This window comes from Bos mutus, chromosome 14 (genome assembly GCF_027580195.1).
Source record: "Bos mutus isolate GX-2022 chromosome 14, NWIPB_WYAK_1.1, whole genome shotgun sequence".
In the NCBI taxonomy this organism is placed as follows: Eukaryota; Metazoa; Chordata; class Mammalia; order Artiodactyla; family Bovidae; genus Bos; species Bos mutus.
Window position 1 is genome coordinate 8,972,059 of NC_091630.1, and position 25,125 is coordinate 8,997,183.

General features: G+C 38.2%; 1 protein-coding gene across 5 annotated transcripts in view; it reads left to right on the top strand.

Annotated features, from left to right (window-relative positions):
- Positions 1 to 24,734, top strand: part of SLC26A7 (solute carrier family 26 member 7) — a 226,459-nt gene extending 201,725 nt beyond the window's left edge. For all 5 annotated transcript variants that reach the window (XM_070382933.1, XM_070382935.1, XM_070382934.1 and 2 more), the window contains 4 exons: positions 2,917 to 3,017; positions 18,729 to 18,783; positions 18,866 to 18,969; positions 21,599 to 24,734. In XM_070382933.1, coding sequence (XP_070239034.1) covers positions 2,917 to 3,017; positions 18,729 to 18,783; positions 18,866 to 18,969; positions 21,599 to 21,634 — 296 coding nt within the window. In that variant the 3' untranslated portion in view covers positions 21,635 to 24,734. The remainder of the gene's footprint in view (positions 1 to 2,916; positions 3,018 to 18,728; positions 18,784 to 18,865; positions 18,970 to 21,598) is intronic.
- The last annotated feature ends 391 nt before the right edge of the window (positions 24,735 to 25,125 follow it).

Genomic DNA, 25,125 nt, shown 5'->3' on the forward strand with positions numbered 1-25,125 from the left:
AAAAAAAACACCTTTGTTAAATAATTTTCTGTATCCATTTACCACCATTTCCTAGTCATTTAGGTTAGTGATCAATCTCTCTAAATAATATGCATAGTTTTTTCACTGGATTATTAAGTTCAGATTGACAAGTAAAATTGCTTATGAACTAGTAGTGACTTTCTGAAGCACTGAATTGATAGAAATTCTAGGGTCTTCTTTGAACTGACTGGGAAAAAGTACCGTGATTGATTAGCCATGTTTGGCTTGTTAAAGAATAGGGATGATAGAATGCATGTCATAAATTTAGTTGCAGATAATAATTTATGTATCTCCTTCATGAAAAGCAATTATAAATAAAATAGTTGTTAATTTTTTCTGGATTATATTGAGTATATATTGAATTATATTCAGTTTTACCAATGACAATTATGTTTTCTAGTAAATGAAGAATAAGGCTTGAAGTGAAGTCGCTTAGTCGTGTCTGACTCTTTGCAACCCCATGGACTGCAGCCTACCAGGCTCCTCCATCCATGGGATTTTTCCAGGCAAGAGTACTGGAGTGGGTTGTCATTTCCTTCTCCAGGGGATCTTCCCAACCCAGGGATCGAACCCAGGTCTCCCACATTGTAAGCAGATGCTTAACCATCTGAAAGATAAGGCTTAAAGATCTCAAAGAATTCATAATTTAATTTGGGTGGATTAGATATTAATGATAACTTTTTCTACATAAATTTTTGGACTAAGAATTTTAGATTTAGCTTTTTTGTATGTACTGTACTATAAAAGACTATAAGGAGATGGAAAAAAAGACTTCATTAATTTTTTTATCAAATTACATCATCACTGTCATTTGAAGATCTATTGCTAAATATGTCAGAGGTTTAAGTCATTTATTTAATCCAAGCTATTGAATTTTTTAAAAATTACTGATTATTTTCCTGGTGTTTAGTAAGAGTTACATAATGATTTACATAATGATGTGTTGGTAAATCCAAAAAGCTCTTGGAGTGGAGACTATGGCATGGGGTGGTAGAGAAGTGTGATTTGTTGCACTTGCCAATTTCCACGGTGTAAATATTTTCAAGCTACCACCATGCTCTCATTAAATGTGGAGCTTGAAAAAATATGTACACAGTTGACATGCTGAAAAGATGTCAAAATAGCTGGACTGAGTTGTCTTCGAAAAAATCATATATGTTTTATTTTCTAAAACAGATATATTCAGAAGTATTGCATAGAAACTCTTCAAATTTTGAACTCCATGGTACATTGCAAATGATTAGTCTTACTAAAGCTTTTTACATCTAACTTTGTAAGGATACATCTAATCCATTATATATATTTTATGCATATATGCCATGTGGATTATTGAACTTTTGTAGGAAAGCTTATCTGATATTCAATTGTTAAAGATTCTTATACTCTGAAAATTCAACAAAATGTTTCCAAATTGGATAAAACATGTTTATGAATCATAAAAAATTTGCAAGGAAGTACATATCACAGGCAAATAATGAGCCAAATGTCTCAGCAAATCTTTTAATATTTCTTTAGTCATTCTTCTTCTGTAGCTCTAAATAAAATGAAATAAAAGTATTTCTAAACTAATTAATGTAGTGCCAACCTATTTATATATGTTTGTGTGTGTCTGTCTGTGAGACTAGGAAATAAAAGGAATAAATACCAATCAATGTTCCACTGTTTGTCCTTACCTAGGATTCATATTTTTATTTTTCCTGCAATCTTAAACCCACTCTCCAATCTCTGATAATAGCAATGACATATTATATCTGAGGCTGTAAATAAGAGCCCTTCTGTAGTAATGTTAGGTCCTATTTTTAGGCAAATATTGAATGATAATGATTACTACTGAGTGGTCAGTGGATGAGCTAAGTTGTGGTCACTTTTCATTTGGCTTGAAGTTCTAATTTACCATTTTGAGCCAATGATAGCAGAGCCTGAATCTATACGTACCTTCATAGCTCCTTCTCACAGGAGAAAAAGAGAAACAGAGGGCACCACTGGAGTACCTGGCATATGGTACTACATTTATGAAAACACACTTTTTAATTCATTTGGCTGTGCTGGGTCTTGGTTGCGGCACACGGGATCTTAGATCTTTGTTGCAGCGTGTGGGATCTTTAGTTGTGGCGGCGAACTTCTGGTCGTAGCATGTGAACCCTTAGTTGCGGCATGTGGGACTAGCTCCCTGACCAGAGATCAAACCTGGACCCCTGCATTGGGAGCATGGTGTCCTAGCCACTGGACCAACCAGGTTAGTCCCCCTAGTCAAATAAAAAATATTGATTGAATGGTACAGGAAAATTGTGAGATCTTAAACTGTCATCTACTTTTGGATAGGCTATTAAATTCAAAGCTACTTTTGCATGAAGCCTTCCCTGGTTGCTCCAGAAGGACATCTTATTGTAAATTTTCATTGTCTTTCATTTTTAATCATATGCCATTTACCAATATTATCCTTGGCACTCAAGTTATGTAGTAATAATTACCTGAGATAATATTGGAATAATCAAAAGTCAGAGTTCAAAAATAATTAGTAGCCAACTGAAAATGTAAAATTAAAAGTGTTTGGAATTGATTTTGTTAAACATTCCCTGAGCCATCCAGGGATTCCCTGGTGCCTCAGATGGTAAAGCGTCTACCCGCAACGCGGGAGACCCCGGTTTGATCTCTGGGTTGGGAAGATCCCCTGGAGAAGGAAATGGCAACCCATTCCAGTACTCTTGCCTAGAAAATTCCGTGGATGGAGGAGCCTGGTGGGCTACAGTCCATGGGGTCACAAAGAGTTGGACATGACTGAGTGATTTCACTTTGTTAAAACATTAGGCCACTGTTGATCTTCCCAATGTTCAACAAAGTCAATAGTGAAAATCTCTAAGAATTCTCTCTGATTCAGCTCTGTTCCTCTTACAGAAGAAGCTACCCAGCCCTGCCTGAATCCAAAGTGTTCTTTAGTCCTGGATTGCAGTGGATTGACCTTTTCTGACTATACTGGAGTCTCCATGCTTGTTGAGGTATTTGTGCAGCTTGTGTTTGGACTGATTCTTTCCCTTCTCTTTAGGAACAGTGTTTTTACGGACTCTTTCTCACCTCTGAGGTCGTGACCCTGCTCATCTCACCCATTCTCCCCAAAAGACAGACTTTGTGCCTCCTGCTACAGTAGATTTCTTTTCAGGAGATTTCATGAAGTGTCTAGCTATGCGTGTATCAGGAGGATCTAAGAGGAGTAGAGTAGGTATTCACGTGGTGCATGAGTTTTTACATTTTCAGTTAACTACTAATTATTTTTGAACTCTGACTTTTGATTATCCCAATATTATCTGAGAATATGTATTTGAGATGTAGGGGGCATAGTACATGCTGGGCAGTCAACTCCTAGGCTTCCAGAAAGAAGGAGAAAAGCCCCTTCCATGAGCAAGTGCCCTGAAGTTGGCAAGATATGGTCTTTCATATCATGGATGGGTACAGTCTGACCTGAAACCATTCCTGGCCTGAATTATTGAGAAACCACCTCACAGGCAGGGACAGGTGGAGCTTTGGAAGCTCAGAGGAGAGCACAGCAACAGGTGTGTGGAAGGCAAAGTAGAGAGATTTCAGCACAAAAATCGGCACTGACCAACGTTTCCCAGCCTGAGATGCTTGACTGCATGGCTGCCCACCATGGTGAGGGGGGCTGGGTGCTGAGGTGCGGGGTTCAGGGGTCTGACCCCTGGGAGAGGACTGGGATTGACTGTCCTGAAGACACTCAGAGGGGGCTCATACGACACAGCTGAGGGAAAAGCCTGGGACTGCCAGAGGGGTGACCGGTCACTGACTGCCAGAGGCGACAGTCCACCTCTGCATGCTCACAGATGTTAGGACACGTGAGTGTCCTTTGTGAGTGCCCGCGATGGGGCTGGCTGCAGCTGCTGTCTGCAACCCCAGAGGGGTTTTGGCTGGCTGCTAGCAAGGCCAACGTGAGTGCCAGAGGCAGGACAAGTCACGGCTCTGGTCTGCAGCCTCAGAGGTGGACACGCTGGCCAGCCACTGGAAAGGTTGGCATGAGTGCCAGAGGCAGAACTAGTCACGGCTCTGGTCTGCAGTCTCAGAGGCAGGCATGCTGGCCAGCTGCCGTCAAGGCCAGTGGGAGTGCCACAGGCAGGGGATGAGTAGCACTGCAGGCCCAACCCCAGGGGTCGCAGGTGCAGGAAGCTGCGAGCAGGCACAAGTCATAGCCCACACCTTCCTGGAGCTCGTGAACCTTGACATTGCCGAGGTTCCCATGACCTCGGGCCAGTTCCCCTGGGAGAGTGCTTGACCTGCCTCAGGCTGCAGCAACTCCGAAGGCCTTTACCGCCCCAGGCCCTCCTCGCACGTTCCACTTTGGCCTGCCATATCCCTCCCTCTTCCCAGCCCAGCTGAGTAAGTGAGTCCGATACGCCTCTGCGTCTGCCCCATCTTGTCTGGGTGGGAAACAGACACCAGAGCGTAGCCTACAGAGGCAGGGCAAAACCAATGTGTGAGCCACAGAGGCTGTGTGACCAAAGAGGAAGTGAATTTCCTCCTGCAGCCACAGGAGCAGCAGATTAAATCCCCACAATTGGCTTGAAGGTGTGGTGTTTGGGGGCAGTTGTGGAATTTGGAAGCAAGTACAAGTTGGAGTGTGGACAGGTTTGAGTCTGAGCTGACCCCACAGTGCCCACAGCAGGTCTGGAGACCTTCCTAGAAATACTGGAGGTCTTTTTGATGAGGCACATTAGCTGGAACTCACTGTGTGGCAGGAAAACTGAGAACTGAGGCCACAGGAAAATAGTCTTCTTACCACCTCTCTCTCTCTTTTTTCATTTTGTTCTGTTGTTCTTTTTTTATTAGTACTTTAATACTTATTTATTACTTAATTTTTCCTTTTGTAAAGCTTTTATTTTTAAGTAAGTTTATTTTATTTTTTCCTATTTCTACACTAGTATTTTGTTCTGTTGTACTTTTTTCATGTTTTGGTTCTGAATTTTTTCTAGACTAGTTTATTGTGTGTGTTATTTATGGGTTTGCTTATTGGTTTGGTTGCTCTCTTCCTTTGTGGTTCCACTTTTTAAATTTTTATTTTAGTTTTTTGTCTTATTTTCTTTTTTTTGAGTATGAGTGTATGAGTCTCAATGTATGTTCTTGTCTGTTCAGTGTTACTTTTATCATTTGTCTTGGGGATTTGTCTGTCCGTTCATTTTTTGTTTGCATGTTTGTTTGATTTTTTTTTTCTATTTATTTCCTTTTCTCTTCCATGCTGTGTGGCTTGTGGAGTCTTGTTGCTTCAGCCAGGGGTTGATTTTGAACCTCTGAGGTAGAAGGTCCAAGTTCAGGATGCTGAATCACCAAAGATCTCCTGACGCTGTGAAATATTAATTGGCAAGAACTCTCCCAAAGGCCTCCATCTCAGTGCTAAGACCTGGCTCCACCTAAAAGCCAGCAAACTCCAGTACTGGATACCTCATGCCAAACAATTAGCAAAACAGTAACACAAACCTACCCATTAATAGACAGGCTGCCCAAAGCCATACCATGCTCACAAACACCCAAACACACCATTGGATATGACAGTGCCTTTCAGAGGAACAAGATCCAGCTCTGCTCACCAGAACACAGGCATCTGGCCTCTTACCAGGAAGCCCCCACAAGGGACTGGTCAGAACCCACCCACTGGGGGCAGACTTCAAAATTAAGAGGAACTTAGGCCTTACAGCCTTCAGAAAAGAGACCCCAAACACAATAAATGAAGTGGAAAAAAAAACAAAACAAAAACAGAGAAACATGCATCAGATGAAGGAACATGGTAAAAACTCACAACACCAAACACATGAAGATGAAATAGGGTGTCTACTAGAATTCAGAGGAATGATAGTAAAGATGAGCCAAAATCTTGGCAATAAAATGGAGGCATAGATAAGTAGAATGGAGGGATGGATTGAGAAGATACATGAAGAGTTTAACAAGGACATGGAGGATATAAAGAATAGAATATCAGCAATGAACAATACAATAAGAGAAATAAAAACACAGTAAAGGAAACCAATAGCATAATAACTGAGGCAGAAGAACGTTTAAATGAACTGGAAGAGAGCATAGTAGAAGCAGAGCAGCATAAAGGAAAAAAAGGAAAAGAAATGAGGACAGTCTCAGAGACATCTGGGACAATATTAAGCACACCAACATTCAAATTAGAGGGATTCCAGAAGAAGAAGAGAAAAAGAAAGTGTATGAGAAAGTACTGAAGTATAGTCAAAACTTTCTCTAACATTAGAAAGGAAATAGTCACCCAAGTCCAGGAAGCACAGAGAGTCCTACACAGGATAAACACAAAGAAAAACATGCCAAGATACATATTAATCAAACTAACAAAAATTAAACACAAAGAAAGAAGAAGCAAGGGAAAAGCAACAAATAACATACATGGGAATTCCCATAAGAGTAATAGCTGACCTTTCAGCAGTAACTCTGCAGGCTAAGAGGGAGTGGCAGAATATACTTACAGTGATAAAAGGGAAAATATGAGACCAAGATTACTCTATACAGAAAAAATCTCATTCATATTTAACAGAGAAATCAAAGGCTTTACAGACAAGCAGAAGTTAAGAGAACTCAGCAACACCAAACCACCTTTATTTACAACAAATGTTAAAGGAACTTCTCTAGACAGGAAACACAAAAGAAAAGGCCTACAAAAACAAACCCAAAACAATAAAGTAAATTGCAATAGGATCATACATATCAATAATTACCTTAAATGTAAACGGATTAAATGCTTGAATCAAAAGACACAGACTAGCTGAATGGATACAAAAGCAAAACCCCCTACATATGTTGTCTATAAGTGACCCACTTCCCACATAGGGACACAAACAGACTGAAAGTGAGAGGCTGGAAAAAGATTTTCCATGCAGATGGAAATTAAAAAAAAAAATAAAGACTTTAACAACAGACAAGGAAGAATCTTAGATTGATCAACAGATCAATCCAAGAAGATGATATAATAATTATAAATATATACGCACCCAACATAAGAGCACTCCAATGCATAAGGCAAATGCTAACAGACATAAAAGGGGAAATCAACAGTAACACAAAAATAGTGGGGACTTTAACACTTCACTCACGCCAACGGACAGGTCATCCAGACAGAAAATTGAATAAGGAAACACAAGCCTTAAATGACATTTTGGACCAGAAGGTCCTAATTGATATCTAAAGGACATTTTAGGCAAAAGTAGTAGAATTCACTTTTTTTCTCAAGTGCACATGAAACATTCTCCAGGATAGATCAAATCTCGGGTCACAAATCAACCCTTCATAAATTTAAGAAAATTGAAATTGCATCAAGCATTTTTTTTCTTACCATAATGATATAAGATTAGATATCAATTACAGGAAAAGACTGTAAAAAACAAAAACCACTTGGAGACTAAGCAATATACTTCTAAATAACCAAGAGGTCACTGAAGAAATCCAAGAGGAAATCCAAAAGTACCTAGAAACAACAAAATCACAACAACTCAAAACATATGGGATGCAGTACAAGCAGTGTTAACAGGAAAATTTATGGAATACAAGCTTAACTCAGGAAATGAGAAAAATATCAAGTAAACAACCTAACCTTACACCCAAGGCAACTAGAAAAAGAAAGAAGGGAAAAAGAAAACCACCAAAGGTAGTGAAGGAAAGAAATCATGAAGATCAGTGTACAGTGTTTTAATCACTCAGTCATGTGACTGACTCTTTGTGAGTCAATGTCCAACTCTTTGTGATGCCATGGACTATAGCTCTCCAGGCTCCTCTGTCCATGAAATTCTCCAGGCAAGAATACCAGAGTGGGTTGCCATTCCCTTCTCCAGGGGATTTTCCCAAACCAGGGATTGAACCTGGGACTCCTGCACTGCAGGCAGATTCTTTACTATCTTTTTATTTACTTCTGCTCAGATGAAGATCAGAGCAGAAGTAAATTTAAAATTAAAAAAATGAAGGAAACAATGCCAAATATTAATAAAAACAGAAGCTGCTTCTTTGAGAAGATAAACGAACTTGACAAACCATTAGCCAGACTCATCAAGAAAAAAAAGGGAGAAAATTCAAAACAAGAAAATTAGAAATGAAGAAGAAGTTGTAACAGACAACACAAAAATAGAAAGGATCAAAAGAGAGTATTATGAGCAATTATATGTCAATAAAATGGACAACCTGGAAGAAATGGGCAAATTCTTGGAAAAGTACAACCTTCCAAGACTGAAACAGGAAGAAAAAGAAAATAAGAGCAGACCAATCACAAGCACTGAAATTAAAACTGTGATCAAAAATCTTCCAACAAACAACAGCCTAGGGCCAGATGGCTTAAAAGGCAAAAAGTAGCAAACTTTTAGAGAAGAGCTAATACCTATCCTGCTCAAACTCTTTCAGAAAATTGCAGAGGGAGGAAAACGATGAAAATAGATGCAAAATTCCTCACAGTAATATTAGCAACAACACATTAAAACTGGCATAGAAGGAACCTACCTCAACATAATAAAGGCCATATACATCAAACACAGCAAGCATTATTCTCAATTGTGAAAAAATGAGATCATTTTCTCTATGATCAGGAAAAAGACCAGGGTGCCCACTCTTGCCATTATTATTTTGTATAGTTCTGAAAGTGCTAGCCATGGTGCTCAAAGAAGGAAAAAAAATAAAAAGAATCCAGATTGGAAAACAAGTAAAACTCTCAATGATTGCAGATGACATGATGCTATAGCATCTAAACCCTAAAGATGCTACCCTAAAATTATTAGAGCTAACCAATGAATTTAGTAATTTCCCAGGATACAAAATTAAAACACAGAAATCTTTTGCATTCCTATGCAATAATAATCAAAAATTGAAGAGAAATTAAGGAATCAATGCCATTCACCATTGCAACAGAAAGAATAAAATATCTAGGAATAAACCTACCTAAGGAGACAAAACACCTGTATTCAGAAAACTATAAGATACTCATGAAAGAAATCAAAGATGATAAAAACAGATGGAGGGATAACCATGTTCTAGGATTGGAAGAATCAATATTGTGAAAATGAGTATACTACCCAAGGCAGTCTACAGATTCAATGCAATCCCCATCACATTCAGCTCAGTTCAGTTCAGTTGCTCTAGTCATGTCCAACTCTTGGCGACCCCATGGACTGCAGCACACCAGGCTTCCCTGTCCATCACCAACACACAGAGCTTACTCAAACTCATGTCCATCGACTTGGTGATGCCATCCAACCATTTTATCCTCTGTTGTTCCCGTCTTCTTCCACCTTCAATCTTTCCCAGCATGAGGGTCTTTTCAAATGAGTCAGTTCTTCTCATCAGGTGGCCAAAGTATTGGAGTTTCAGCTTCAGCATCAGTTCTTCTAATGAATATTCAGCACTGATTTAATGGCATTTTCCACAAAACTAGAGCAAATAATTTTACTGTTTGTATGGAAACATGACGACCCCAAATAGCCAAAGCAATCTTGAGAAAGAAAAATGGAGTTGGAGAAATCAATCTTCCTGATGTTTGACTATTCTACAAAGCTACGGTAATCAAGACAGTACAGTACTGGCACAAAAACAAAAACATGTGTCAAAGGAACAAGATAGAAAGTCCTGAGATAAACCTACATGCCTATGGACACCTTCTCTTTGACAAGGAGGCAAAAATATACAATGGATAAATGATAATTTTGTCAGTAAGTGGTGCTGGGAAAACTGGACAGTTACATGCAAAAGAACGAAATTTGAACACTTCCCAACACCATACATGAAAATAAACTAAAAATGTATTAAAGACCTAAATATAAGGCTAGAAACTGTAAAATTCGGAGGAAAACATAGATACAACACTCTGATATAAATTGCAGCAAGATCCTCTTTTACCCACTTCCTAGAGTGATGGAAATAAAAAAAAAAAAAGTAAACAATGGGACCTAATTAAACTTATAAGCTTTTGCACAGCAAAGGAAACTAAATAAGATGAAAAGAAAACCCTTAGAATGGGAAAAAGTAATAGCAAATTAAGCAACTGATAAAGTATTAATTTCCAAAATGTACCATCAGCTCATGGAACTCAGTATCAGGAAAACAAAAACCCCAATCAGTCAAACAAACAATAACAACAACAACAAAAAAACGGGCAGAAGACCTAAAGAGAGATCTCTCCAAAGAAGACATACAGATGGCCAACAAACACAGGAAAAGATGCTCACCATCATTCATTATTAAAGAAATGCACATCAAAACTACATTGAGATACCACCTCAGACTGGTCAGAGTGACCATCATCTAAAAATCTACAAGCAATAAATGCTGGCAAGGATGTGGAGAAAAGACAACCCTCTTGCACTGTTGATGGAAATGTAAATTGATAGAACCACTCTAGAATAGTATGGAGATTCCTTAAAACACACACACACACACACAAAACTAGAAGTAAAACTACCATATGACCCAGCACTCCCACTACTGGGCATATGCCCTGAGAAAATCATAATTCAAAAAGATACATATTTACCCCAATGTTCATTTCAGCACTGTTTACAATAGCCAGGACATGGAAGCAACCTAGATGTCCATCAACAGATGAATGGATAAAGAAATTGTGGTACACATGTTCAATGGAATATTACTCAGCCATAAAAAGGAACACATTTGAGTCAGTTGAACTCAGGTGGATGAACCTAGAGCCATTATACAGAGTGAAATAAGTCAAAAAGGGGAAAACAAATATATATTAATGCATATATATGGAATCTAGAAAATGGTGCTGATGAACCTATTTGCAAGGCAGCAATGAGACATAGATATAGAGAATGGATTTGTAGACATAGCAGAGGAAGGAGAAGTTGGGATGAATTGAGAGAGTAATGTTTAAATATTTACTCTACTAGTGTAAAATAGGTAACTAGTGGGAAGTTATATAATACAGGGAGCTCAACCTGGTGCTCTTGGATGACCTAGTTTGGATGAGATGGGAATGGGAGGGAGGCTTAGGAGGGAGGGAATATATGAATACTTATAGCTGATACATGATGTTGCACAGCAGAAACAAACATGACTAAATTTAAAGCAGTTATCCTCCAATTAAAAAAAAATAATAAAAAAATAAGGAAAGAAGGAGAAAAGTCCCTTCCCTGGGCAAATGGCAGGATGTGGTCTCTCATAACATAGATGAGACCTGAAACCCTTCCTGGTCTCTGAAATAATGCCCAGTGCAGTAAGGCGCTTTGCTCCATTCTGTATTGGGTCCCTACAATCCTGGTTGCAAAAAATAAAACAGTTTTATCTCTTTAAAACTGAAGTCTTCATTTTTCAGATGGAATACTTAATTTTGCCAATTCGAGGGAAACTCAGAAACTTCTGGGCTTCCCTGGTGGCTCAGATGGTAAAGAATCAGCCTGCAATGTGGGAGACCCTGGTTTGAGTCCTGTGTTGGGAAGATCCCCTGGAGGAGGGCATGGCAACCCACTCCAGTATTCTTTCCTGGAGAATCTCCATAGACAGAGGAGCCTGGCGGGCTACCATCCATGAAGTCGCAAAGAGTCAGACACGACTGACTAAGGATGTGCACACACAGACACCTCCATAATTGTTTCCTTTTTATTTTTTTAATTCAAAGTCAATAAGGAATGTACTCCCTTTCTTATTTCCACTTATTCTCTCCCCCAATACCCCAAATATGCAGGAGCATCTTGAGGATTAGCCCATGTCTGTTCCTCAGCTTCCCTCAGCCGCCCATTAGCTTCTGCTGTGTGGAACTTGATTCTCCTCACCTCGGCTGTTTCCTCCCTGTGGTTCTCTTACTCTGGGCTCAAACAGTCTCCTGCTGTGTGAGACTTTGTATTCTGTCAAAAACTTAATCATAGCCTTTGATAATTTCTGGGGCTCTTTCCCTACCTATTTCCCTCCTTTCCATTATTCTTGCTCATCAGTGTACCCACTTGATCCTTCCTGAATGCCAATTCTGTCTTCTCAGCTCTGTGAAGTGGCTGCATTTTGCATGGGTCCCCTATCATGTAGTGGCCCACAAACTGCAGCAGAAAGCTGAGATGATCTGAGAGCTGGCCTCTTTTGTTTTCTTTCTCTCAGAGAACTCAATCCCTTGCTGCCTGTCCCCATTGCTGGAAAGCAGTTTATATATTTTGTCCAGTTGTCTACTTACTTAGGGAGGATAGGATAGTCTTTATATTGGTTACTCAGCATGGCCAGAAGTCAAAATTGAACATTGACTTTTAAAGAATTAAGACCAGGGCAGTCTTTAGAAGAACTTTTGTAGATTTTGATTATTTCCTCATGGTGTTGCATAACTATGTCTCCACTCATATTTTAAATTTGAAATGTCCAAACTTTGAAACTCAAAATAGTGCAAAGGTCAGCTTTAGTCTGGCTTTCCTGTGAAGATAGACTGGGGCTATGTGAAGGGAAGGACCTTAAATATGTGACAGTTAGAATATAGTCTCAGATCTAGCACACTTACTGGGAGGTGTTAAGGAAATTGTCTAACCTGTCTGGATCTCAGTTTATTCATTTTGTGAAAATGAGGAAATGACTTTGTTTCATATTTTAAAAAAATTATGCAAAAGAACTGGGTTGACGTTTCCTAGGCCTTAAATCCAGTGGCTATTTTTGGTAAGTCATCCTTTTCCTCATGTAATATGCTTTCATATTCTTGTTGCTCACTACAAAAACTTCTCATAATTTGACATACAGTTCAACTTTGGTTCTTTTCTTGCATCTAAATCTAGACTGGAAACAGATAGTCCCTCATCACTGGAGGGCTTCTATGTTCCACACTTTTACTTACTGTGTTGCCAAGGTCTGGAAGAGCACTGTTAAACCAGTTTTTATAAGGATCACATGGGGAGCTTATTTAAGATGTAGTCTTCTGATGGTAACCTATAGTGATCATTTTGAAAAGTATTTGTTGTTTTTTCCAGTTGCTAAGTCATGTCCAACTCTTTGCAACCGTGTGGACTGCAGTAGACCAGACTCCTCTGCCTTCCTCTATCGCCCAAAGTTTGTTCAAATTCATATCCATTGAGTTGGTGATGCTATGAAACCATCCCATCCTCTGTCATACCCTTTTCCTCTTGCCTTTAATCTTTTCCTTCATCAGAGTCTTTTCCAATGAGTCAGCTCTTCACATCAGGTGGCTAAAGTATTGGAGCTTCAACAAAAATCCTTCCAATGAATATTCAGTGTTGATTTCTGTAGGATTGACTGATTTGATCACCTTGCTGTCCAAGGGACTCTCAATAGTCTTTGAAAATATCACAATTCAAAAGCATCAGTTCTTTGGTTCTCAGCCTTCTTTATGGTCCAACTCTCACATCTTTACTTGACTTCTGGAAAAACCATACCTTTGGCTATCCAGACCTTTGCTGGCAAAGTGATGTCTCTGCTTTGAATACCTCATGTAGATTTGTCATAAATTTCCTTCCAAGGAGCAAGTGTCTTTTAATTTCATGGCTACAGTCACCATCTATAGGGATTTTGGAATCCAAGAAAAAATGCCATTGCTTCTACTTTTTCCCCTTCTATTTGCCATGAAGTGATTAGACCAGATGTCATGATCTTAGTTTTTTAAATGCTGAATTTCAAGCCATGTAGATCTGTACATGACTACTGGAAAGACCATAGCTTTGACTATATGGACCTCTAGTCTTTCCCATTCTATTGTTTTTCTCTCTTTCCATTGTTCATTGAAAAAAGCCTTCTTCTCTCTCCTTGGTATTCTCTGGAATAGCATTCAGTTGGTTATATCTTTCCCTTTCTCCCTTGCTTTTCACTTCTTTTTCTTCAGCTATCTGTAAAGCCTCCTCAGACACCCACTTTGCTTTCTTGCAATTCTTTTTCTTTGGGATGGGTTTGGTCATTACTTCCTGTACAATGTTATGGACCTTTGTCCATATTTCTTCAGGTACTCTGTCTATCATATCTAATCCCTTGAATGTATTCATTACCTCCACTGTATAGTCGTAAGGGATTTGGTTTAGATCATTCCTGAGTGGCCTGTAGGTTTCCTCCATTTTCTTTAGTTTAAGCCTGAATTTTGCTATAAGGAGCTGATGACCTAAGCCACAGTCTTGTTTTTTCTGACTCTGTAGTTTCTCCATCTTCAGCTTCAAAGAATGTAATCAATCTGATTTTAGTATTGACCATTTGGTGATGTCCACGTGTAGAGTTATCTATGACCAATATGTTCTGTCGGCAAAATTCTGTTAGCCTTTCCCTGCTTCAACTTGTACTCCAAGGCCAAACTTGCTATCTCTTGACACCCTGCTTTTGCATTTCAATCCCCTGTGATGAAAATGACATCTTTTTTTGGTGTTAGTTCTAGAAGATCTTGTAGGTCTTCGTAGAATCAGTCAGCTCCAGCTTCTTCAGCATTGGTGGTTGGGCACAGACTTGGATTATTGTGATGTTGAATGGTTTGCTTTGGAAACAAACTGAGATCATTCTGTCATTTTTGAGATTGCACCCAAGTACTGCATTTCAAACTCTTTTATTGATTATGAGGGGTACTTCATTTCTTCTATGGGAATCTTGCCAACAGTTGTAGATATATTGGTCATCTGAATTAAATTCACCCATTCCCGTCCATTTTAGTTCACTGGTTCCTAAGATATCAGTGTTCATTCTTGTCATTTCCTGCTTGACCATGTCCAATTTACCTTGATTCATGGACCTAACATTCCCGTTTCCTGTGGAGTATTGTTCTTTGTAGCATCGGATTTTGTTTTCACTACCAGGCACATCCACAGCTCAGTGTCGTTTCTGCTTTTGCCCTTCTTGTATTTCTTTTTCTTTGGGATTGTTTTGGTCATGCCTCCTGCACAATGTAACGAGCTTCCATCCATAGTTCTTCAGGCATTCCATCTACCAGATCTTATCCCTTGAATCTATTAGTCACTTCCTCTATATAACAGTAAGGAATTTGACTTAGGTCATTCCTGAATGGCCTAGCAATTTTCCCTACTTTTTTCAATTTAAGCCTGAATTTTGCAATAAGGAGCTCATGATCTGAGCCACAGTCGCCTCAACTGCCAGTCTTGTTTTTGCTTACTATACAGAGCTTCTCCAACTTGGACTGCAAAGAACATAATCAATCTTATTTCAGTATCGACCATCTGGTGATGTCCATATGTAGAGTCGTTTCTTTAGTTTTTGGAAAAGGGTGTTTGCTATGACCAGAGTGTTCTCTTAATAAAACTCTGTTAGCCTTTGCCCTACTTCATTTTGTACTCCAAGGCCAAACTTGCCTGTTATTCCAAGTATATCTTGTCTTCCTACTTTTGCATTCCAATCCCCTATGGTGAAAAGGATATCGTGTGTGTGTGTGTGTGTGTGTGTGTTAGTCTTGAAGGTATTGTAGATCTTCATAGAACCAGCCAACTTCAGCTTCTTTAGCGTCAGTGGTTGGGATATAGACTTGGATTACTGTAATGTTGCATGGTTTGCCTTGGAAATGAACTGAGATCATTCTGTCATTCTTGAGATTCACTCAGGTGCTGAATTCTGGATTCTTCTTTACTATAAGAGCTACTCCTAAGGAATTCTTGCCCACAGTAGTGGATATAATGGTCATTTGAATTAAATTGTCCCATTCCCATACATTTTAGTTCACTGATTCCTAAAATGTCGATGTTTACTCTTGCCATCTGCTTGACCACATCCAATTTACCTTTGTCCACTAAAAAACTAGTCGCAACCTGAAAGTAGAGAGTTATTTGGTGGGAATGTGGCCGAGGAGCCAGCAGGTCTGAGCCTTGAGAAAACTGCTCCAGAAAGGTGGGAGGGGGAGTCAGGCTATATGCTAGTTTGAAACAAAGGGGGCAGGCAGTCTGAACATCAAAGATTATTGTGATATAAGGAAAATTAGATAGCAAGTAAAGGAATGTAGCATTCTTCTGTGTTTGGGAAGATGCAAGCCTCCGGGCTCACTGAATTTATTCCTTTCATATATACTTCTGCTATCTGGAGCCAAATCCTGTTCCCTGATTGTTTGCATCCTTAATTCCCTGTTCACCCTACGGGGTGGCAGACATGGTGGATGGCTGCTTCCTGTATTCCCCCAGGCTCCTCAGCAGTCACCATGGAGTGTGGTGGCATCTGCGGGATCACAGGCACAGTGTTCCCTTTTGGGAGCCCTCATCCACATTTGGAAACTGGAAATTGCTGGTGGCTGTGACATTTCTTGCCCACCAATATGGCAGGAAATATTTCATTTCACACCTTAATTCATGGACCTAATATTTCAGGTTCCTATGCAAAATTGTTCTTTATAGCATTTACTTTCACCGCCAAAGTCATCCACAACTGAGTGTCATTTCTGCTTTGGCCCAGTGGCTTCCTTCTTTCTGGAGCTATTCGTAATTTCCCTCCACTCTTCTCCGGTAGCATGTTGGATACCTTCTGACTCAGGCAGCTCATCTTCCAGCATCATATCTTTTTTCCTTTTCATACTGTTCATGGAGTTCTTGTGGCGAGAATACTGGAGTGGGATGCCATTTCCTCCTCCAGGGAGGCATTTTGTTAGAACTCTTCACTATGACCCATTCATCTTGCGTCGCCCTGCACAGCATGGCTCACAGCTTCATTGAGCTACACAAGCCCCTTCACCACAGCAAGGCTGCGATCCAGCATGGGGTTGAAATGTTTAGAAATATTGAAACACTATGTTGTGTAACAGGAACTAACATAGTATTGTAAGCCAGTTATACTCCAACAACAAAGAAACAAAAACTCATAGAAAAAGAGATCAGATTTGTGGTAATCACAGGCAAGGGCTGAGGAGAGGAAGGAATTGGATGAATGCAGTTAGAAGTACAAGCTTCTGTTATAAGATAAATAAGTACTTGGGATGTAGGTATAAATATAATTAACATGGTTTTATGCTGCATATGAAAGTTGTTGAGAGAATAAATTCTGAGAGTTCTCATGACAAAGAAAAATATCTTTTTGTCTATTTCTTTAATTTTGTATCTGTATGAGATGATCAATGTTCACTAAACTTCTCATGGTCATCATTTCAGATTGTATGCAAGTCAAATCCTTATGCTGTACACCTTAAACTTATACAGTGCTGTATGCCAGTTATAACTCAATAAAAATGGAAGGAAAAAAAATACGGACTTCCGAATCCTAGTCCTGGCCCAGTAATCTTCAGTTTAAACAGTGTAGGTTGTTTATGGATGATAAACAACATAGGTTGTTTATTGTCCAAGGTTCGTGTTTTGAGAAACACTAGACCAGCATTGTACTTTTACTGGGAAAAGCCACTATGTATATTTGTTATCCAATTGTATTTAAACTTTGTTTTTGAATATACCCCAGTATTTATTAGCTACCTCTCTAGATACTGCAAATCGAGACTTAGAGTTAGTAACTATGAGGCAGTGGTTAACTATTCCCACTGAGTTTAAGATCTAAGGTTGAAAGTTCAGAGGAATTCAAATAATCTAAGTACTGGCAATGCTAAGAAAAAAAATTTTTAATTTGTCTTATTTAAAAATGCTACACAATAGAATGAAGGAATAAATCAACTGATGCATAAATTTGAAGAAAATGACATTTGTGCTTCTGTATACACACAACCAGCTGTTTTTACTAGTTTGCTACTTTTAGTTTCCTTATCACTGTTTATTTCATTATGATTACAGTAAATTATGGTATGTGTTAAGAACATAGACTTTAAAGATAGACAAATTCTGGGTCCACATCTTAGCTGGATAACTAGTTCTAGGATCTGGATTTTAAGTATTTGTTTGCTCAAGTTGCTACTACTTGAGAATCTCTAGGACTTAAAGAAGGCAGGACCCTGCAGTATGCCAAGAAAATTAGTTAGGATCTCTCATCTTGATGGACCATAAAAATGGAAGGTGGGCATCAAATTTGACTTTGATTGCAGTGAGGTTTTCAACTTACCATCCATGGATGGAGTTTAGAGACACCATGAATATATATAAATAACAAAACATTAAAGTAAGCAGATTTCATCATTTTCACAAATGGGTCCTTGACTTCCAATAAGACAGTTGAAAACAATTTTATATTATTCTTACAGGGAGGGAAAGGTGGGGTGTTTATTTTTATTAAATAAACTGGAGAACACAAGCAGCAAAACTGAGTTATATAAACGGCAAATGTTTGCTGGCATCCGTCTTCCTTCCCGAAGACACAGTGCCACCCCCTGGTGGTACAGCATCAGTTTTTAAAAATTTAAATTTATTTATTTTAATTAAGCAATGGCACCCCACTCCAGTACTCTTGCCTGGAAAATCCCATGGACGGAGGAGCCTGGTAGGCTGCAGTCCAAGGGGTCGCTGAGAGTCGGACACGACTCTACTTCCTACTTTCACTTTCACTTTCCACTTTCATGCATTGGAGAAGGACATGGCAACCCACTCCAGTGTTCTTGCCTGGAGAATCCCAGGGACGGGGGAGCCTGGTGGGCTGCCGTCTATGGGGTCACACAGAGTCGGACACAAATGAAGCAACTTAGCAGCAGCAGCATTTTAGTTAGAGGCTAATTACTTTACAATATTATATTGGTTTTGCCATACATCAACATGAATCCGCCACGGGTATACACGTGTTCCCAATCCTGAACCCCCGTCCCAAAATTCTCCTTTCTGAGCTTCTTATTTCTTCCTGTCAGCTATCCTGAATTAACTATGGGTGTATTATTTTAATTCTTCCAGGTTTACATGGACTGTAAGAACAAGAGTGTGGATGTGTCTTTGGTCCATTGCACAGGTAAGGGAGTATCCTTGACTAACACTGGACCTGATCCTTCTGCTGCTCCATGAATCCTTATATCACTTGTGCTTTCTTATAGCTTCCTTGATAAAAGCAATGAAATACTGTGGAAACCTAGATTCAGAGAAGCCAATTTTTTTTGAATCAGTATCTGCTGCGATAAGTAACATACATTTAAATAAGGTGAGTTGAACAAGTTGGTGTGCCAGAATCATAAGAAAATTGGAATGCAGAATCAAGGGTTTTGTGGTTTTTATATTAGACTGTTATTCCATTTGCATCTGAAAACCTATTAAAATGTGTCCCCTCCTCAGAGTCCTCTGCTCCAAGCAAAGAAATTTTTTCATTCCCTTTTTGGACAACATATGAACACTGTTTAAAAATTTGGAGTTTGCAGCAATATCACTGTTTAAAGGATCTGGTGATCACCTATTAAGTGCAAACTGCTTGATTATAAAATAAATGCATCTTCCAGGATCCACTATCCTGGAAGTTGGAATCTACCTCTGTCAAATAAAAAAACCCAAAATGTAACCAAATAGCTCTTAACTGCTCTGATACCCTTTACTCTAAGCTCATATATATTGCCATTTTTGGAAACAGTATTTGCAGAAGCCAGCACTCACGTGGTCTGAAGTGTCAAAGTTATCTTCTAATACTGGGCTGTATGGTTAATTTTCCACACAGTCAAAGGCTTTGGCATAGTCAATAAAGCAGAAATAGATGTTTTTCTGGAACTCTCTTGCTTTTTCTATGATCCAGCGGATGTTGGCAATTTGATCTCTGGTTCCTCTACCTTTTCTAAAACCAGCTTGAACATCAGGAAGTTCACGGTTCACATATTGCTGAAGCCTGGCTTGGAGAATTTTGAGCATGACTTTACTAGCGTGTGAGATGAGTGCAATTGTGCGGTAGTTTGAGCATTCTTTGGCATTGCCTTTCTTTGGAATTGGAATGAAAACTGACCTTTTCCAGTCCTGTGGCCACTGCTGAGTTTTCCAAATTTGCTGGCATATTGAGTGTAGCACTTTCACAGCATCATCTTTCAGGATTTGGAATAGTTCAACTGGAATTCCATCACCTCCACTAGCTTTGTTTGTAGTGATGCTTTCTAAGGCCCACTTGACTTCACATTCCAGGATGTCTGGCTCTAGGTCAGTGATCACACCATTGTGATTATCTGGGTCATGAAGATCTTTTTTGTACAGTTCTCCTGTGTATTCTTGCGATCTCTTAATATCTTCTGCTTCTGTTAGGTCCATAAACTCCAGTACTTTGGCCACCTCATGCGAAGAGTTGACTCATTGGAAAAGACATCTGATCTGATCTGATCTGATGGTTAATTTTAGAACTATCCCTAGAAATTTGATTTCCCACATTTTTTTTTTTTATCTTGAATTATTTTCAGTTCAGTTCAGTTCAGTCGCTCAGTCGTGTCTGACTCTTTGCAACCCCATGAGTTGTAGCACGCCAGGCCTCCCTGTCCATCATCAACTCCTGGAGTTCACTCAAACTCACGTCCATTGAGTCGGTGATGCCATCCAGCCATCTCATCCTCTGTCGTCCCCTTCTCCTCCTGCCCCCAATCCCTCCCAGCATCAGAGTCTTTTCCAATGAGTCAACTCTTCGCATGAGGTGGCCAAAGTACAGGAGTTTCAGCTTTAGCATCATTCCTTCCAAAGAACACCCAAGACTGATCTCCTTTAGAAAGGACTGGCTGGATCTCCTTGCAGTCCAAGGGACTCTCAAGAGTCTTCTCCAACACCACAGTTCAAAAGCATCAATTCTTCGGTGCTCAGCTTTCTTCACAGTCCAACTCTCACATCCATACATGACCACTGGAAAAACCATAGCCTTGACTAGATGGGCCTTTGTTGGCAAAGTAATGTCTCTGCTTTTGAATATGCTATCTAGGTTGGTCATAACTTTTGCCTTTGCTTATTCCTGGAACAGCATTTATTGTCTCCCTGGGTCATCCTCATTACATGCAACCAGAACAGTATGCATTTACAAAGTAATAAAAATTTAAAAATAATAATGCTATTATTATTATTTCTACTGCTACTACTACTAAATGTTACATATTATGAACATTCATTGAGTGCTCATTATGTTCCAAGACTATGCTAAGAGCTTTACCTATATTTCTTCACTAAACTCACCACAAGCTTATGAAGTAGATACTATTATTTAACCTATTGTTAGAAATGAGGAAACTGAGGTTCAGGGAAGTTTACCATTTGTAAATGGGAGAGCCAGTTTCAAAGTCAGCAGTCTGACCTGGCACTTAGGGCTATAAACTTCTATACTGTGATGCCTCAGAGAATTTCCATTTTCTTAGCTTGACGAGACAGCTGGCTTCAGTTTCTAATGTTCTTTTACCTACGGTTATCAACTTAAAGTTAAGTAGCAAGTGGGGCTTCCCAGGTGGCTCAGTGGTAAAGAATCCGCCTGCCAATGCAAGAGCCACAGGAGACGCAGATTTGATCCATGGGTCAGGAAGAGCCCGTGGAGGAGGAAATGGCAACCCACTCCAATATTCTTGATTAGAGAATTCCATGGACAGAGGAGCCTGGCAGGTTACACTCTGTGCGGTCGCCAAGAGTCAGACGTGACTGAGTGACTGAGCGCACGCACACACACACACAATAAACCCAGTATTCTTGCCTGGAAAATTCTATAGACAGTGGAGCCTGGCTGGCTGCAGTCCATGGGGTCATCCATGGGGTCACAAAAGAGTTGGACAGGCACTTAGAAACTAAACAAGAAAACAACAAGTAGCAAGTGCTAATTTCTTTCTCTTCTGTTTCAGAATTTGAGCATACTCAGTGACCACAGTGAAATCTGAGACTCTTTTGCTGCAGTACCGTTCTTTTAACAACTTCCCTGAAAAGGCCATACTCAAGTGTTTTGCACAAACTTTTTTTGTTGTGTAGAACCTACAAATGACCCTTATGACGAGTGTGTGACTTTGTAACTGCATAACTGCTCAAGGTTTGCCAACAATTTTATCTAATCTTTGTCAGTAAGTAAATTCACTTTGTAGGTTGCTGTATAGTTATCTTATGAAAATCAGTATGCATTTAGTTTTAGTGTACTGAAAGATAAACGTGAATTTATTTCCTTTTTTTTAATACCACAATATTTTGTGTTAATTTAGTTTTGTTGTAAGTTGATTTGTAAAAGTGAGAAGTACTTTGTCCTATTATAGGAGATTTAGAACATTTGCAAGTCATCTGTAAAAATGCAGAATCATATGTAACTAATACAAAGAAACAACTTATCAAGTGTGGCATTTTCCCCTACCAAAAAAGCCATTAAATATCAATAAGCCATGAAATATTCATGTAATATGATACAAAATTCATATAAAGTAAGTCAAGCAAAAACAAATGACAAATTGGAAACCATTCTTCTTCATATCTTTCCATGCATGGAAGTCTTCAGGAATGTTTTCATGTCACTTTTATCCCAGTGAAATCAGGTTCTTGACTTTGGTTTTGTTGTGACTGTTAAAAATATTTAGGATCTTCAGACCTTAGGCCTAGTTTGCACATCCCCACCCATAAAAGTCTCTATTTTCAGCTTAAGTTTTGTTGGAACTAGAAAATATGGAAGTTGCACATTTTATGTTTTTTCACAAATATGATTTATAGATGAGAAAGTATCAACAGCAGAATAACTTTGTGCTATTCCAATATAGGATTAGCTATAGTAGTTTGAGACTTTCCTATTTCAGAGATAGTCAATATACTATAATACATTTATCTGTCTAAGATAGATAGATCTCCATAGAATGCTTGATTTTTTTTCTTTTGTTAGAGAAGAGCTTAGATAAATGCTTATCTGTAAACCCACTAAACCAACAGAGTAATTGACAAGTAAAACCACAGGCTAGGCTGACTTGTATATATGTTTCTACATATATTTTAAATCACATATAGTTTTATATGTTTATCTACCAATTTGATTTACCTATGAAGAAATATCACTTTCAAAAATAGGTATAGATACATGCATTAATCTTAAGGCATTTTAGCTGTTCTAGAAATTACCAGTTAACAAAAAGCCAAGTACTTTGAAGTGAATTTGAGAAAGAGTTTGCAAACAAAATTAAAAGGCTTTAATTTTAGGTCACTTAGGTGTTTTTCTGGACATCTGTAAGAGAAAATGCTAATATTTGCCAAGTGATTTAATGGTCCCTAGCAAATGTATAACAAACATTCATATGGCCCTTGTTTTTACCATTAAATCCTAAGCAGACAGTGTAAAAGAGGAATAATAAACATTTCAAATTTTCATAACTTATTTAGCTATGTTAATTTTGATTGACATGAAATACAAAGATAGTTTTTGTCCCACAGGAAGCCTCAATCCCTTCATCACTAATTTGGACTGAAATGAGTGAAGCCAATTTTCCTTCCCATCAAATACTGTTCCAAGAAAAGGTGGAAGTAATAGCTGAAAGTAAACTTTCCTTAAAAAGAGGAATTTCACTCTGCTTTGTCTGATTAAATTATTCCAGTTGTGGATGGTGGCAACACTCACTGTCTCTAATCCATTCGTCAGGGGCACATAAATGGATGTATTTCTATGCAACTTTGGCCTATTATTAAATTTATGCACTGTAGACATTTTCTAATTTGTTAGAGATTATGGACTGTAGATGGAATTAAAATCATTACAGTTAATCGACAGATAGTTTCTTCTATTTTTTTATTGAAGCTAGCACACAATTCCTTGAGAAGATGTATTTGAATGCATTTCAGGGTTTATAGTAGATATTTAATGGATAAAGCTTAAAAGTCATAACTTTCATCAAATATTATTGTTTTCAAAGTAAAAGAAGATCAAAACAAAGGTACCATAAACCCTTTGCTCTAAGGTTTATCCTGCATGCTAAGGTCACAGTGACTATAGACCTGGAGGAGCTCCCTGGAATTAAGTTTTGAGAGCCCAGTGGCTCAGTATGAGTTTCACACACACAAGATCCTAAAATATAAATGTTTATTTCAAAACAGATATTGACAATAGAAAAACTACAATAAGGTCCTGATGCTAGAATGTTCCTAATCATGTTGAACTATTTTTATGAGATTACTTATTTTTGTATATGGTAAGTTACTTACATATTACTTATTATGGTAAAATAAAATAGGGAAAAATTAAAACTGACCTATAAGAGTGTTAAGGATTTAACGGAGTGATATACAATATACAAATTAACCATAAAGCAAATAACCAGGAAAAGACTGTTAATATTACATTTATACAGATTAAATGTCCTTAATTTACCATTTGTCTTTCATTTTAAAGATTATTTGCCCCCAATTGTATGATTCCAGTGTTAAAAGTCTAACTTGAATTACTTTGCAGTAATTTATTTGACAGATCTCTATTGTGTAAATGCGTAATGTAATGAGAAAAGAGATCTCTCTTTTTTAATGAAAATGTAAATGTGTTGATACCCTGTATGGATGATGTTTGACATTTAGTGTTTACCCAAATATGTTTTTGAATAGGCATATGACTGGAGGTACTTGTTCTGCATTCTGCAATAGGGATGATCATCTAATTCAACATAGACAGTCCTTCTGGTATTGATTTTGTTGCCAGTTTTTCAATAGGGAGTTTAGTAAGGCTTGCACAATCTAGAGATTTCTAGTTACAAATCATATTATCTAATATGTCACACTTATATTTTTATGTTTTTCAATATATTTAATTACTTTTTAAATAATCCTTTGCACTGACTCAGCATATAACAACCAATTTACATGGAAAATAAACTGAAATATGATTACTGTGTTAAATGGATTTCTGACTATTATTTCAAAGTACTTACGGAAGAGCAAATAGTACATTTTTCCTTGCTTAGACTGACCTACAGAGTATTATGTGTTGAAAATTACTGGATTCAATATTCTTTGTAATTTATTCCTACAAAATTTCAGCCTAAAATTGTGAAGTGTTGTATGTCAATTTACAGAAGTTTAATAAAACTACTTTTTGCTGCAACACTACTTTTATGCAGTCCTTTAAACACCAAGTTTAAATCCTTTCTTGTTCTAATTTTAATTAATATGTAATTTAATTTGTTAATTTGTTTGGCTCTTTGTTTATATACTGTTGTTTGTCTTTTCTGAGTTTCTAGGCTGAGTTCAATATTCTCCAACATTTTAAAGGTTATTGTTCAAAGAACAAGAACATAAGGCTCTCTTCCAGGTGTTGGAGATATGGCAGTGAATTAAGCAGAAAAAAAATTAAAAAAATCCCTGCCTTTATGGAGCTTACATCCTTACTGGGGAAGACAAAATAAATGGAATAAATTTTAAATAC